The sequence below is a fragment of the Geospiza fortis genome, unplaced genomic scaffold, assembly GCF_000277835.1.
Source record: "Geospiza fortis unplaced genomic scaffold, GeoFor_1.0 scaffold182, whole genome shotgun sequence".
NCBI classification, from domain to species: domain Eukaryota; kingdom Metazoa; phylum Chordata; class Aves; order Passeriformes; family Thraupidae; genus Geospiza; species Geospiza fortis.
In genome coordinates this window covers 1460159-1477583 of record NW_005054367.1, presented here as the reverse complement: position 1 = coordinate 1477583, position 17425 = coordinate 1460159, and the positions used below count along the sequence as shown (strand labels likewise).

Sequence of the window (17425 nt, the reverse complement as noted above, 5' to 3'; positions counted from 1 at the left end):
CCCTTTGTCTGCTCAGGGTTTGGCCACTGGCACCACAGCACCATGAAACTGATTTTTCCAACTCACAAATCAATAAGTTTGGGAGTTGGTTCTGACTCACAACCTAACTGCAACTTCATTAAGCACAGCACCAGGGAATACAGAACAAAGCCAAGCTGCATTTCCCAGCACTGCTCCATGGAATGTTCCAGCATTCTGGCTCAGGAAGCCTGGCATGGAGCAACAGAATGACCAAATCCCCAAAGAGAAACCCACAGCCAAGATAGGAGATGCTTTGAAAGGAGAAGTCAAGGGAGACTGTCAAGGAAAACACCTCCTGCTAGAAGGGCAGGACTGGATTGCAGCAGGAGGCTGATCAATTCCACGCAAAGCTGATGAATTGATTGCTGATCAATTCCACGCAAAGCTGATGAATTGATTGCTGATCAATTCCACGCAAAGCTGATGAATTGATTGCTGATCAATTCCATGCAAAGTTGATGGCAGAGGTCTCAGTTAGTGTGACACACTCACCAGGGTAAGGCCTCCACTCCCTCAGGATACAAAATCCCACACCAACTCCATTATACTGGACCAAGAGATGAGGGAATCAGAATCTAAAGGGGGAAATGACTGTTCTGCACACTGGCCTGTTCCCAATCCAGCAATACAATAACTGCTAAAATTAACTGGAAACTAATCCAGCTGAACTGGAACCAGGGCCTAAACCACACCAGAGGACGTGCTCAACAAGCTGACCACACTGCTGGGAAACACCAGCATGACTGCAGAGACTGCCAGCTTCTGAGCCAGCTTCAAACCAGTTCAGGAGTAACTGGGGAAGAGAGAGCACATCCAAACACAGCTGGATCTCTGCTTAAATGCAGTTTCACTATGGATTTGTGCTCCATGTACAAACTGCTCAATCTCACTTTTAGACAGAACCTAGAGGCCAAAGGATGAGGTTCACACTGGAAATAAGGTACCTTGCTCTGTATTAACAGTTACAAGATTTTCAAGGAGAAAACAAATCCACTACAATGTCTCCAGAAAACAAAAAAATATCTTTGACTCCTCTCTAAAATAAAACCTCTATTTTAGATAATGCTATGAAGCACTCTGGTGTGTATTATACATGGCATTAGGTTTGATTACAACAATTCCCTCATTATTTTTCTCATTAAAAATTCATAAGTAGCAAGTATGGACCCAAAGTACAGGAAGTTGAATCCTAAGTCAGAGAAAGATCTAAAAAAGAAATTAAGTTTGGCTGAGGCTGACTGGAAAGCTCTTCCAAGCCCAGAAGGGCCACATACCAAGAAAAGACAAAACAAGACACAGAGAAAAGGGTCAGAACTGGAGTCTAACCATAAATATAAATAATGCTGTCATTAACAAGGATGTTTAAAGAAAGCTGGTGATGAGCAACTGATCTCAAAGCCCAAGAGAAGACAAAGGAAAGGAGACAACATTTAGTGATTGATATGGAAAAAATGCAGCTAAAACAAATTCCTGCCCATCAAATACACACTGTGCAGCACATCAACAGGAAGCCTACAGAGATACTGTGCAATCTGATAAAGCATTTAGCATGACTTGTCATTCATCATGCCAGTGTCTCAGTGTACTCTGACACCAACGCTCATGGAAATGCACCTCCTCAGTAAAGAGCAAGCTCTCAGTGCACACTGTACAGCAGTTGAGAGGGAAGTGGTTTTCTGCTCAAACTCACAAGTTCCCAGTTTGCTCCAAAAATGTAGCTCCTAAGGACAGCACAAGTCAGAGGAACCTGTACACACTTACCCTCAGCTGAGAGAGCCCAACCTGTAATTACTTGTAGGAGAAGGATATTCAGGTTTTGGATATTGACACCAGGCAGCCCACTTGCAATGGACAGTCTTGGATCCCAGCAAAAGCAGTCCTGACTTGCACCCCACACACATCCAGTAAAACTGACTCTTTCAACACCATGAATTGTGTGAATTAGCAAAGATACCAGGCTACCTATGGTGACAAAATGAGATTAAAGTTCCAGGTTCACCACCTCACTGTTGTGCCCCTGCATCTCTTACAAAGCCATACTATAAAATGGGATCACTGCAGTAACTGGAAATCCAGTTTTCAAGGCAGGGTGGAGACCAAAGAGCCCGGAACTCCTTAAACCAGCTTTGCTGCTGAAGAAAACTTCTGTGTAATCACACCCTCGGGGCAAGAAGTCCTAATTGTTCCACTGATTCACTTTCAACAGCAAACCACCACAAACACTGAGGCTTCCTGTTCCAAATCCAGAGCATGATTCCTTGACCTCACCTACACCAGCAAGTCTGTGGAATGGCATTTAGGAAGCCTGTTTCTGACGTTTCTCCTCAGCAGAGGAAGAAACATCCACACTCCTCAGTGACACTGCTTAGGGCTTCAGCACACTGGGGCTGAAGCAGAGAAGGGCATGAAAACCTGAGCAGAAAGGAAAGCTTGTTTAGAACAAGATTATAGATAAATGCAGGAATATTCCAGCTGGAATTTTACATGCCCCCAGAGGAGCAAAAAAATGTACAGCAGAGCTGGTTGCTATGGGAACCATATCTTGCATGTTATAATATAACTTAAGTGACAGAACCAAGATACACTTTAAGTTAAATGCACAGAAAACTCCTCATTTAACTTCACCTGGGAAGCAGAACAGGAAAATTTAATTCTCTAACTTCCAACCTGGAAAAAAAAAACAACAACAACAAAAAAAGCAGGTAACAGTACCTGCATTGATTGGCCATTTAGAGGCCTGGCACAAACAGGCTTGGAAACAGTGCTGGGGAATCACCACACAACTTTGTGAGAACCAAAATCTGCCCCAAACCTGACAAACACTGATGCTGAACAGGCTGAATCTTAGAGAAGGGGGAGTTGGCAGATTCACTGCTGCTTCTTTCAAGACATCTCAGCATTAGCCAGTGGTTTCAGTGAGCCTAGTTGTCATTAGAGCCAAGAATTAAATCTGCACCTTGTCAGTCTCTGGCAAACAGATGAAGAAAATGCATAAGAAGGAAGAACTGTTTGGATTCAGTACTTCTGGGACTGAGAAATACAGATACAGCTAGAGAGTAGCAAAGTAAAGGAAACAAGTTATACAAAACAAAGGAAAAGACATTAACCTGGTTAAACCTCCTCAGAGGGAAAGCTAAGGAAACATCCACTTCTTGCCTCCTTCCCCCAGGGCATGTGCATGGATGCAGAAGAAATATGGAAAGATTAAGGCAGAAAACAAGATAATACAATAAAGGGAGCAAAACAGCCTATTGCTGTTGTGATCAAGACATTTATAGGAGAAAATCTGAACACAAACTAATCTTTCATGCTTTTCTTATTACAGTTAGGAGTGGCAATGTACCTACACACATTGCATTCTGCAGTCATGTAGAATCCCTGCTATCCCCTGCTTCTGACTTATCCCATCCTTAATTGTTTGAAATTAAGTTGTGTTTCTACAAATAAAATCAAAATCCCTCCAGATGAATTAAAAATAGCATATCTCTCTCCTAAGAAAATAATTCAACATAAACACAAAGATTTCTAAGGACCTGTGGTTTATGCTTTGATCATAACTCTCCGTTGGAATTAGCAGGAGCCAGATCAGAGATTAACAGAGCAGAAGCAGAACAAGATGTCCTAACTCCCTGGTAGAGAACTAAGATTTGCCTATCTCTTTTGGTCTGGCATTCTGAACTTCAGATCAAAGCCTGAAGTAAGAAGTTGATTAGCTAATCTTAAAAACTTTTGGAAAATAAAAGGTTTAACTATTTCAATACAGCAATCTCCTTAGCAGATTTCATCAGGAGCCTTTAAGAGGGCAGAATATCCAAGAGCCCTGCCTGGAAACGTTTCAGTATTTAAAGGATTTGCACAGTTTAAAAATATTTTTGAGGTTTCATCTGCTGCAGGCTAGGACAGAAAAAATTGTCGTGTGATGTAGCAAGTCACCAGGGCTGGCTGTTTCATAGGAGCAACTGTTTTATAGAGTTATCTACAGCCACGGGTCACCTGTGAAAGGAGAGCTCTTGTTAAAAGCAGGGAGAATTTAGAAGAGCAAGCAGGTCACAATCAGTAAAAGCACAAGAACAAAAGCACAGCTGCTCCTCTTCCTACTAAAAAGCCACAGGAGGAGTTTGAGAGCAGGACTGGGCTTCAGCAGGCTTTAAAAAGGCACGAGTAAAATTCATGACAGGAGAATGCCAGGGAGGCAAAGAGCAGGTCAGCAGCTGTCTAGAAATAGCCATTGGATTTTAGTTTGGAGTAACACTGGACTCAAAGGCTGGGGTGTCGAGTTCATGCTGCTAAGCTTAGAACCCTACAGAACTTCCAGCATTAGAGAAAAGGGTCTGCAACTTCTAATGAAGGGAACAGAAAGAGCAGGCACCTGACAAACCTGACACAGACACACATCACCAGACCTGAAAGCGGCTGTCAGTAACTGCACACAGCAGCACCCCTTGTCTCTACCAGCTGCATCTCATCACAGCCACGTTTCTGCCATCAGCAACTCCACACCTGCTTTGGGCTCAGGGCTGCCAGCTCAGAGGGCTCTGAGCAGTGGCTCCCACCAGCCTGGCTGGGCTCTGATGCTCATCAGCTCCCCGGTGCTACCTCCTGGCTGCTGCCAACTTTCAAACATAGAAATCTCCCATCAACAGAGTACTTGGGGAGACAAATAGTTCTGTTTCAGTGACAACGTCAGTCAGATAATTAAGGACCTTTGAGTGAACCCTCTGGATGTCAGAGGAGCAAGGCACTGTTAGACAACAGCAATTTGTGGATTTAGACTATTTTCCCTTAGAGACATCTCTAAAACACTTGAATGTATGACCAGGTTAGGATTTTAACAAAAGACTGCAGCCAGAAAATAAATTAAATTGCACTAACAGCAACAACAAAAAAGGCTTGCAATACAGATTGGCTGTCTTGTGGGCTGTTTGTCAAATTAATAAGGTCACTGTCTGTAGGCCGAAATTAAAACTAGTTTCAGCCTGAAATCACACACCAGCAAACACTGACAGAAAAGAGGCAGTAAAATTCTGAACTTTACCCAGAATAAATTATCATGAACAAAAGCCATGATCAAAATACAGAATGGACATCAGAATGTATTTCATATGTACTTATTGGGACGTACAAATCTTTTGAAACAGCTAAACAAAATGAATGTGTTAGGCTGTACTCTGTTTTGGGTCTGTTTTGATGCAGTTTTGTGTTTGCTTGTTTGTTTTTGGTTTTGTTTTGGGAGGCTTTTTCTTTGTTTTTGTTTTCTGGTTTAAAAATCAGCTCAAAAGTTTTTCCTGTTGAGAAACCCAGATCATTATTTTTCCCACTGGATGACAGATGACTGCAAAACGAGCCACTTTATTACTGATAGGAACTAAGCTCGAAGGAATGAGAGGCAGTTTTAGAAGTGTCTCTTGTTACATAAATCACTCAGCCTAAGATCAACTGAAAATAGGCTCATTAAAAGTGAATGAGAAAGCTCTTCAGTCAGAAAGCTCCAATCACAAGTTTCTTCCCCCATCTTTAAGACTGTGCTGTAGAATCCACCTATGAGAGCTGAGATTCCTGAAGCACAGATATAAAAAAGTATGAAGTAAAAAGTACATAGAAGAAAACAGCTGAAAAATACCTCACAAGGTATCCTCCTGCTTAGAAAGTGAAAGGTCATTCTCAAAATCTTTCTATTTATTTTAGCAATTCCTCCAGCCTTCAAATGATTCCTCTTAAGTGAGAAAATGTAACACTGACTCACAGAAATGTTGGGGAGAGGGAAGAATTACACTCTTACTGGTCTGTCTTCTACTGAATGACCCTACTCTTCAATATATGTAACAGAATAAGAAGCAGGGAAATTTCCTAGCACTCCTTTACTGCAAATCCCCCACTAAATGCCAGAACTGCACAAGGGTCAATTATCAGGCTGAAGAACATAAAAGCCCATTCAAAGGGAATATTAAATGAGAAACAGGTCATCATTCACACCAGCAAGAGGCTGGTTCTGAAGCAATAATTATTTTTCCAGAAATTTTCCAGTGTAGTCGTTACATCTGTGTTGCCTTGATAATGATGGTCTGACTTTTCCCCAGCTTTACACAAAAAAACCCACCTCCACACAAAATTGAGAACAGAGACAACATTTGGAAGTTCAAGGATGAGCCTCATTGTGACAGAAAACTGCTGTGAAGTGATGGAGGCAGCTGTGCATTTTCTTCAAAGAGGTTGTGTACTCCTGGAAAAGGCCAAACCCATTGCTGCTGCCTCCCCAGCACCTCTGAAATGCCATTTCCTCGTGTTGTGGAAACTTTCCCATAGATACTCTTTCTATACACACAGCAACACTGCTTGCTCTAAGCTGGCAGGGGATTCTTTTCCACACAGAGTCATCACATCTCTAATGATCTGTTACATGTCCCTCTAAGAAAACAGAGGGTATTGCTTAATGACACATGAGACATTAAAAACCCTTTAAGACAGACTTAAGGCTGGCATGGAATTTGATTTCTTCCAAGAGAACTGCTAAAATTCTCTAAAGAACACCTTCAAAGAGATATGTTTTATGGTCATTGTTGAGCTCTTGTGCAAAATGCAAACAGGTTTAGCCAGATTTTTCCACTTCATCTCCTGGCATTTTACAGTCCACAAAATTAAGCCAAGAACAGGGAAGCCAAGTTGGATTTTTTTCAAAAGTAAGAAAATAGGGATTTGGTTTTTTTTCAGTTTTCAATTCCTGTTTGCTGCAGTGCCAGGAAAATGAAGTCTTCCTAAAGACAGGCCCAGGATTTAGCAACAGCACTTTGTGTTAACATCCAGAACTTGAGTCCATTTCTTGTCTCAACTGTAAATTAAACAGGGATCCTGGAAAATATTATGACTTCAAATTAAACATTACTGATACAAAATTTTCAAACTCACTCTCTCAAAAAAAGTTCTTTCTCTAGTGTCTGAGAGAATAAATCCAGAAAAGTTTCCCTGGCTCTGTGTTAAGCAGGCAGTGATTTTCAAAAGCCAGTTAGGTGTTACTACTGATGGACATAACATGAGAAGCTATTTCTGAGCTGAATGGGCTGCCATCAAATATTATTCATACAGAATGGAAGGGACCTGAGAGGTGCTGGTTGACAGTGGCTGAACATGAGCCAGAGTGCCCAGGTGGCCAAGAAGGCCAATGGCACCTGGCCTGGGTCAGGAATGGTGTGGCAGCAGGGCCAGGGCAGGGATTGTCCCCTGCACGCAGCACTGCTGAGGCCACACCTCAAATCCTGGAGTCACTTTTGGGCCCCTCATGACAAGAAAGACTTTGAGGCACTGGAGTGAGTCCAGAGAAGTGAACAGAGCTGGGGAGGGGTCTGGAGCACCAGGAGGAGCTGAGGGAGCTGGGAAAGGGGCTCAGTCTGGAGAAAAGGAGACTCTGGGGGGACCTTTAGGCTCTGCACTATTCCTGACAGGAAAGGGCAGCCAGATGGAGTTCAAGCTCTGCTCCCAGGAAACAAGCAGTAGGACAAAAGGAAGCTGCCTTGAGTTGCACCAAGGGAGGTTTGGATTGGATATTAGGAAACATTTCTTCAGGGAAAGGGTTGTTCAGCATTGGAACAGGCTGTCTGGGAGGTGGTGGAGTCCCATCCCCACAGGTGTTTAAAAGACATGTGGATGTGACACTTGGGGACAGAGTTTTAGTGGTAAACCTGGCAGTGCTGGGGTAATCATTGGACTTTCTGATCCTAGAGATCTTTTCCAACCTAAACAACTCCACAATTCTCAATTCATGGGTAGGAACCTTAAGAGGTAAAGAAGGGAGAGAGGAAGGAGGGAGGACAGGTTTTTCTGCTGCCTTTAGGGTAAAGAAATTGGACCACTCACCTCCACTAAGTAACTTCATCACCAGCCACAGCTCATCTTTCACCACAAACGATGTGTAGTAAGATACAATGTTGGGGTGATGGCACTGACTCATGGCTTGAATTTCTTTCTGTAGAGAAAAATTAAACATTAGCAGTTGGACACAGTGGTAATTACTCCTCAGGCACAAAAGTTATCTTCCTCAAGACACAGCAAGGGTGCAAAGAAAAAGGATACCTAGAAGGTAAATGTAGAAAATCCAGAAATATTCTAAGCATTCAGGCTCCATCATACTAGAGCCAAAAGGTATTTTAGGGTGTTCTTCCTGCCTGTCTGGAGGAAGAAAAAGTAAACCAAAAAAACCCATGGCAAGGACATCAAAGTGGTGACAATCAAAATACCTGCACACAGCTACAACAGAATATTCCCAAAAATTCACTCTGGTTTGTGACCTAGGAAGTTCATGCTGACTTCTCCTCTCAGTAAAACACTGTGTAACAGATGCTTAATCTGTTGAAGACTATCATTTGGATGAGAAAGGGAAATATTAGCCTCTGGGGAAAAAAGTCCTCTTATTCCTAAAGTTTCTTCCCAGCAGGAAAGCAGATGGCTTAGCTCAATTAGGGTAAAGGCACAAAGGACAGCTGCATCCTTTGTCACACTGGAAGAAGAGAGAGATCACTTTGAGATTAGAAAGTCAGTAGCCACTACCAGTGCAGGACAATATGAAATATGTGCAGATGTTAAATTGTTTTGAGTTTTGACTGTGCTTAGTCTTAGTTTTGGTTATGGGTTCAGAGTTGAGGTTTTCCAGGTTATGGAGGGAACAACACCACAGAAAACATTGACTGATTTCATTATGCAAGCACAAATCACCACTTTGGACAGAAAGACTCACAGTTTCTTGGCTGCCCACAGACAAAAGCCATCCCCTGAGCCAAGCCTGGCACCCTGCACTGCACCCAGCCGAGCCTTTGTGCTTCAGCCAAGTCCCCCAACCTGACAAATTGTACCCACCCCAGACACTCATCCTCTCATACCCTGAACTTCTGCTCTCAACTGCAGCATTCCTCCACAGGACACACAGGAGGAGGAGAGCAAGGCCCTTCAGCCCTGATCCTTCCCTCCCTCTAAGCACAAGGCTTCCCTGGGACTGAAGTACAAGAAAGAGCTCTGAGAAGAATTCACTCATGCCCAGGACACCCCACAAATGCAGCACATTTTCCTCCTGCCCTGTACAAAGCTGTGCTTGTGCCTGAGTTCAGAGTAAAGCCACTGCTTCCCCTTGGCAAGGCCTGAGCTGGCAATCACAGCTCCAAAGGAACAGGCTCATGTTGATTTATCCACTTAGCACTGCTTTTCAGGGAGTAGGTGCCTTTGAGGAATCCAAAGCAATTGGTTCCTCTTTCTGCTTCCCCAGGAGAGGGACCAACTTTCCAGGAAACTTAACAAGCAGATTAAAGAAGAATCCTTCTAAACAGGAAAGGATATTTGAAGAGGAATAAGCTATTCATCTCCATGTAGCATACTCTGACTAAAAAACACTCTGTGAAAATAAATACAGCCTAAAAACAATATATTTTGCTTACTCTGACAGCTCCAGCACCCTTCCTTGCAAACTTTCACTTGTGTCAAGTCATTTTTCACAAAGGAAATAAATCAGCAACTTTGGAGTTTTCTGTGGTTCTCTGTAGTTCTCTCTCTGACAATTAAAATACACTACACAAGATCAACTGGCACCAGAGGAAACCAAGGTGGAAAGCAGCAAGCAAGGACTGGTAATCCATCCTATCAGCCAGACCTGCCCCAAATCCACCACTCTCAGAAAGTATCTAGAGGAGCTGGCTTTATATTTTCTCAGCTAAACTGTTCAAAATATTTTGAAGCAGTTCCCCGGGAGATCAAGAGAGTAATATGAGAAATGTATACAAACATTGCATATTTAATATATATTTGTGTATGCTACTGGAGTACAGGAGGCAATGAAACAAAGTCTGGACCAAGTTGACTTAAGATCCTAGACCTAGATCAGATTTTTGCTATTTAAGCAGCCCCTTACTACAGAAATTTTCAGGCATTTGGTGACAGTTGACATTTTATTATTATTTTCTAAGAACTTCCTCTCTCATTCACTACCACAATCTGCTCCCTGGGCTGGGAAACACAGCTAAAAAAAAAGCTGAAGTCTGTCATGTGCACCAAAGCATAAAGAGGGAAAATAAACAATCACAAACCTGATCTGTGCAATTAAACACCTCTGTCAGCCAGTGGATGTATAATACAGACAGATTAATCCATTTCTCCCACAGTGTAGCACAGCTCTGAATAATTAATTGCATCACAGCCCACGATTTTCAGTGTTTTTACATTATTACCAATCAGAAGGAGCAGCAGCCATGCAGACTTTTCCTCACACCCCCAAACCCCCATTGCATTTCCAGCAGTTTTCTAGGCTAATCTCACACTGGCTACATCAAAGCTTGGTTCCTGTTCTCCCCCAAAGAGGGTACCAACATCCTGAAAGCTCAACCCACACAACTGTTTAAAGTGATAGTGGCAAATCACAGGGGCTTTGTGGTTAAAATGCTTCCTGGCATAACTGAACCCAAGCCAATTCTATCATGCATCCACAGCCTGCTGCAGCAGTACCAATGCAGGGGCTGAAGGGCTGGAGCTAAAGCTGGGATCCCACTCAAGGATCACTGGGCAGCTCTGCTCAAAAACAGAGTAGGAAGGGATAAAATGCAGCAAAACAGCCATTTTGTATGCAGTAAGCTCAGCTTTAATATTATTCCCAAAGCTTTTGGGAGAGTTTGCTGCTCTTCAAACACAACAAAGACACAGCAGGTAAAGGTTTCCTCTTCCCACCTCCATAATAAGATTGCTAGCCCCAGATAACAGAGTTACAACTGCGCTTCCCATATTTTCCCCAGCATCAAAACTATATTGGAAGACTGCTAATAAAAATCTCAGTGATTTCCACACCTCTGTAATAATTTATTTGGGCTGCTCTATTCCCTCTCTGCCAACAGCCGTGGGTCACTTGATACAGCCCCCCAAGCCATCCACAGATGCAGTGGGTGATAAGCAGCTCTTCCACCCAACACCCCTCACCCTCCATGGCTCCAGTGATGAGAGACAGCCTTCCTGCCAATTCCCATAAATTCCTCTGCTTTCTGCTCAGCTATGGAGAATGAATTCCCCACAAAAACAAGTCTAGACACAGGCAATGGTTTGGAAATGGTTACATGCTCACCCTGGGCGAGATATTAAAAATATCTGTATTGTCAAATACCAAAAGCAAATAGACTGGGATTAGCTCTAAATGCCTCCATGGCTTCCATTAAGGGTTCTGACAAATGTTTTCAGTACTTCTACAGGCAATAAAAGAAACATTTCAAGGCTTGCAAAACAGTCATAAAAGTGCAATGAAGTATAATCTAGACTCATAAGCAATCTATTAGTCTCCTGTAAGTCAGACATACTTCTGGAGATCAGCTATTTTGGATGAGGCTTTATTTGCCCAGTGACACACAATTGAAGTTTGAATTAATAGGAGCAGGTAAGGCTGTGTTTTAGCTACCAGCTCAGGTTTCCTAATGGTATTTTCTTTTCACATCACCACCTTTTACTCTGTGTTTATCTGCCCCTGAGGCTTGCTTCAGAGGCACTTGCTCTCAAATACCAGGATTAAAATTATGCTTTATTTAGTTTTACTTCCTACATGTTGACATGAACTCCAGAGAGATAGCACAGCAGCAGAGTGCTTTCATGTGGCTACCTGCAACTTCAGAGGAGTCCAGAGAGCTGCCAGCATGGTTACCCTGTTTGAAGGGAATCACAATCATAGGAGAAATGGGGAGGGAAAGCATGGCTGGAGCAGAAATCAAAGCAGGTCAGATGTGATCACCCCTTGAAAACACCAATGCTTCAACTACGGCTGGCAAAGATCTTATACCATGAGATTTCAGCTGGGAGATAAGGCATTAAAGCTGCTCTTCATCCTTTTAAAGCAGGATTTAGAGCTCCATAACCATTCACATTCTGCTCCAAGTGAAACCTTAACAGTTTAACTAAAAGGTTGTAAAATTGACAATAATAATTCATGTGCCTTTTGAGGTGGAAACATAACTAAAAATAAAAAACAAACCCAAACATGTTCTTCTATCAAAATTAACTCAACAGACATTTTTAAGAAGGTGGGAAAAGCACAAAATCAGAGATTCTGATTCAACTCCCACTCCTTGGATTATCCAGTTCAACTCCTTGCTTTCAGTGGCTACAGGAGCTAAAGTGGCATGAGTGGAATTAGATTAGCCCTAGAACAACAGTGGAAAAGAAAGAATTCTGAAAGGGATAAACACAGTTCATCCATTAAGTAATCTTCAGTGATGGGAACAAAATAGTGCCATGGCAAGTCATTCAGCAGTTGTCCATTTCAATGGCTACTCTTCTGCCTCCTTCAGTGGTCATTCCTTCTTTCAAAATCTTCATCATTAGTGAAAATGTACTGAAGGAAGCAGGTGTTCCTGAACTGTTGTGCTGCAGCAATTCCTACATGGCCATTTTTTATTGGTTTCAGCCAAAAAGCAGATGGGTGAGTGACTGCCTCCTCTCACAGATACAAGCAAGCCAGCTTTACCCACATCCACAGCTAACCTATCACTGATCCTTAGAGTTGTTCAGATCAATAGCCAGTGCTTACAGCTCAACAATGCTTTCAGTGGGATTAATGACCACAGACAGCTGCAAACTCTCTGAAATTCTTTACATGCACCATCTCATGCTCACCCAGTCCAAGAGAAGGAAGACACTGGATGTTCAGGATTTCACCCACCATTAATTCTGATGTTCATCGTGAACTTTACACAAAAAAAAAAAAACAAAACAAAACCAAAACAAAACCTAAACCAATCCAGTAATTAAGATTTCTGTTGTGGCTGCTTGATAAACAATACAACCAAGCTGTACCCAGCACAGGTTTAAGTCTTAAGCTGCAATCCCAACATGCAAGGAACGTGTAACTCAGCAGATCAAATAACCATGCAGAGCCCACATGTCATTTATCAGATTCCCTGGCACTGACACTGGGGGACTTCTTTTCCCTGGAGCAAGCATGAAGGTCTCAGGCCTGGAAATGGAATTATAATGGCAATTCCCATCAGATGACAGGCATGGATGAAACATCTGTACTACTTCTACAGCAATCTGCTGCTTTGTCCCCAACAACCTTATAGTCTGGTTAAACCACTTGTAGGAAGTGCTCCATCAGATCAAAGGCAGTTCAATATCCTGTCCAAGTCTTCAAAAGAAGGTGTAAAAACCCTATAAAAAGCAGCTACACAATTATCTGCCCAGAGGGCAGACTTCTGACTAAGCCTGGGCAGTTAACAGTTGGCTTATGATTTAAACCAGAGGAGTTCATAATCCCTTTTTTAAATCCTATCTAATTTAACCTTCTCAACTATAGGTTGATTAATTTAATCTCACGCAATGTTTGATCTCCATGCTATTGGCAGCAAGTTCCCTGGGTTATTTCCATGAAATTCTAAAGGACATTTCTGTTTAACTGCAGTTCAATTTGTTCCCTCAGCCTCCTTACCTGCCCTCTGGCCATAGCACTGGAAGAGCAGCACCTTCACCTCTTGCGTGCAGCCTGTCAGGCCCAGGGCAATCAGTCTCTGGAGCAGGAAGAATTTGCCATCTTTCTAGGAACAGCAACACCACATCTCCCATGCTCTTTCCTGAGCCTGTCTCCTGTTGAATCATCTTAGGGAATAAACAGGCAGCATTTCCCTCTAGCTGGGAAAGCCCAATGTGAAATATCCCATAGCTTCTGTTTCCCTCTCTGCTGTTCAACATTCCTGGTAACTGCTAAGCTGACAACCCACGTCATCTGCTACTCATGGAGAAAGAAAGTCTCCATCTGGATGAAAGAAAACTCAGCTTTAATTACATGAAAATGAAGTAGAGTTTGTAGGACAGAGGGGGGATTTAAGGCCTTTCAGATCAGTAATTCTTTAAAACAAGAGAACACTTACACAAGAAAAAAGGTTGGAAGCATGGTTAATTTTGAGGCAGATGCTACACCACTGTTTCAAGGATTGGCAACCAGCATCCCACAATGGAAAAGAGTGCAAAACACAGCTCTGAATGGTGTGCAGCTGTGAAATACAACACATGAGCAAGCAGACTGTTTGCAAACCCATACCAGTGTGGTTGTTAACTACTGTGGGTTGCAAGACAAATAAAAAGTGTAACTTAGCAATAAATCAAAAACTCCAAGACCATTTGTAGACAACACTGTATTTGACCACATCTCACTGCGCTCTGCTCCCAGTCACACCCCTAAGCAAGAATCCCTATAAGCTACATTGTACTTCTCTGTCAGCCAAACTCCACAGGCAGGCTAGGAAAGATCTGTGAGCATTCAGGAATGTACAGGAAAAAAGATGAAAATGAGGCATGGAAATAAATTCCTGACAAACATCACCTAGTTCAGTAGCTGGGTTAGAAGGAGGCACATCTCTGCACAGCATTACTCCTGCTGTCTACATTCTTTACAGCAATTAGCACTTCAGCTGAAGAGCTCAATGCCCTTGACTTGGCCTGCTCATGATTCAACAAAGCTGGCCCTTCCTGCATTTTCCATACCCCAGAGCAGCAATAAATAAATTTAGTGCATTAACTTGGAATGTCATACAGTATATGCAAAGTGTGCAGTTTATTCCTGACCACCCACACAGCTCAAATGTATATTGAGATAAAAGGATCAAGATCAATACCTTTAATGAGCCAAGTCATAGCACTTACTCTAAGCACAGCATCTCCAAGCAAGGATGTGATCCCAGATTTCATGGCCTCAGGACACCTGCTAGGCTTAAAGGAAGCTCAAGGCCACTCATCCATCCAGCTGGTGATAGAGCCACTTACTCTGCATTTCCCTCTTCAAATTAACCTTTCTCTTCTCCTCCATCCCAAGAACTACAAGTGCAAACCACTAAGCAGCACAGACACTAAAAGAGGTGTGCAAGAACCAAATCACCTTTTTAAGGATGGCAGTATGGTTTGCTGGTCTCCCTACCCTCTCCCAAGCAATGTGAGACTGTTCTACCCTCTTGGCTATGCAGCTTCTGGGAATAAGGAAGCTTGCTTCAACAGAGAAATGTGAGGCACTCCAGAAAAATAATTATAAAATAATTTAAGCACAATTTTCCCTTTGCTATCACACTGTCCAATGAGTGGGCAGTGCTGTAACCCAAGAGCACTCCTGACCCCAGGCAGGAAAGCAGAGCTCACCATAAGCTGACTGCTGTGCCCAGTTGCCTTCCCAGCAACAGAAGCCCCATGAAAGCCCCAGTTTGTGATTTTAACTGCACTAGGGGAGAGGAGAAAGCAAGGCAGGGGCATAACATATCCCAGTGTGAACTCATCATATTTGTCTTTGTATTTGCTTCTTAAAACAACTGTAACCTGCAACCACCTACAGTTAACTTTGGGTTTGTTTTTTTTTGTGGGGAAGGTACAATCCTGCAATATGAAGTTTTGATGCTCAGAAAAGTTACTTTAGGGTAGAAGCAGATATGGAAACAAGATAAAAAGAAGTGAAGCACACAGAGCTGGGAAATCAGGAACTTCCATTCTTTTGGCTCTTGCACTGAGAAGCAACACTGATGATCCGACAGACTGACAAATTCAGAACAAACCCAGGGAAAACACTTTTTCACACAACACAACCACCTCAGCAACCCCTGCTCCTGGGAGCTGCTACAGCTCAGAACCATCTTCATGCCCCTCCACCCCTCCATGACTTTTAAATTCAAGAACACTTACAGCTGCATATTAAGCCCAGAGAAGGACTCACACCAGATCCAGTCACAAAAGTGGAAGCTCTGGAGAGCTGACAACAGCAATACATTGCAGACTCATCCATAACAGGAAAAATCATTGGGAGGAATGGGTCAGCCAGAGACTTAAAATGTGCAATTAGAAGTACTTATCTAAAATTACACATCAAGTCTCTGCAGTGTCTCTTTCTGAACCTAATGTTTTTAGTCAGAATTGGCAATTACTCAAAGAATCCCAGTCTCAATTACTACATCCTGACAATGCACTCAGGAATACCACTGAGGCAGGGTAGTATGGGCAAGCCACACAAAAGGCTTGAAAAGGATACCAAGGGTTGGTATAAGGACAAAAAGACCAACTGTGAGAAGAGATCTTGAACTCCTACACTAGCATGAGCCATAAGAGGATTTGAACACAGGCCCACACGCAACCCTCCTCGGGAGCACTGGCAGCCTGAATGGGGCCTTTCCTCTTAACCGGGGCAGATTTGCAGATACTCATAACAACAAAAATACCATTAGATACTAGATAGAAATTGGAACTGTGATTTGCTGAAGATTGTACAAATGCAGAGGTAGCAGGACTCCCAAATTCTGTTTCTGTTCTACCTTTTAATTGCAAGCACCAAAACAAGTGCCTGAGGTAAACTACAGCAGCTGTTGAGGGGCGACAGAAAGACAAGGTAGGATTATAAAAATCCTAGAGAGGTGCTTCAGAAGAAAAGATGGTACCAGGCCCCATCTCCATAATGCCAGTATTTACTGTGGAAAATTTTGCCCCAGAGAGCTCTCTCATTCTAGTGGAGACACCTCAATGTTCACAGGAATGTCTGTGTCTGCCTTGCTTTTAAATTCAGGGACCTTCCAGATGTGAGGTGAATGAGAGAACCACTGCACTACAGAGGCACCAGCTCACACACACAAAGAGAAGAAAACCAAACCCATCAACACAGAAGCCAGATGAGGAAAGGGAAATTTCAGTTATCACAGCTCCTGCAAAAATTCAGTTTTTCAATGAGACAACCTTGAGAAAAGAGACACAGAGCAGCAGAAAATTACAGCGCTGCACCTCCAAAGGACTCTGTCTCCTTTCCTGAACTCAGAATTATGGGGATTTCCATATGGCAGCCTGCAATATGTCAGTGATCCCTTTAGCTGGCATCAGTACCAGAAAGAGATTAGGAACAACAGCTAATTCATTCAGTTTTTCTCTTTACAGGTGAATGGGGAAAAATGTAAAGAACTGCAGGAAAGGAAAGAAAAGCAATGTCATTTCCTTCAATTTTAAATGTTCTGAAAGCATGTAGCTCTGGATCCCCCTCAAACTTCAGGGCTCTTGTGGGTATAGCAGAGCTTCACACTTGCACATTAACTCAGTTCAAAACAAAGGGATTATACAAAGTGCTGAGCTCTAAACAAACAGTCTGAAGTTTTGCAACAGTTGATCTTTTTAACATTTTAAGTACCATGTCCCACAACCAGGACAACTGAGCTGCCTCTAATGAAGTCAGTCGAGTTCCCTCACCTTCACCCCACTTCAAGAAAGGTTTTAAGACACTTGGCAAAGAGATATCTCAGAAATAACTGAAACACAACCCCCCAGACAATCCTGAATGCATACCAGGAGTTCATCCATGCTCGTCTGACACTTCTCAAGATTGATCCGTTTGATCGCCACCTTCTCCTTCTTCGGAGCACAGAAAGCTGCCTGGACCACAGCAGTGGCTCCA

General features: G+C 42.8%; 1 protein-coding gene across 2 annotated transcripts in view; it reads right to left on the bottom strand.

The window, feature by feature from the left end:
* The window catches only part of OXSR1 (oxidative stress responsive kinase 1), an 87465-nt gene that overhangs the window by 51537 nt on the left and 18503 nt on the right, over positions 1-17425 (bottom strand). The window contains exons 2-3 of one of the 2 annotated variants that reach the window (XM_031059733.1): positions 17317-17425; positions 7870-7978 (exon numbers count right to left, since the gene is read on the bottom strand). In XM_031059733.1, the coding sequence (XP_030915593.1) occupies positions 7870-7978; positions 17317-17425 (218 nt within the window). The remainder of the gene's footprint in view (positions 1-7869; positions 7979-17316) is intronic. The other variant, XM_031059734.1, reaches the window with a different exon arrangement.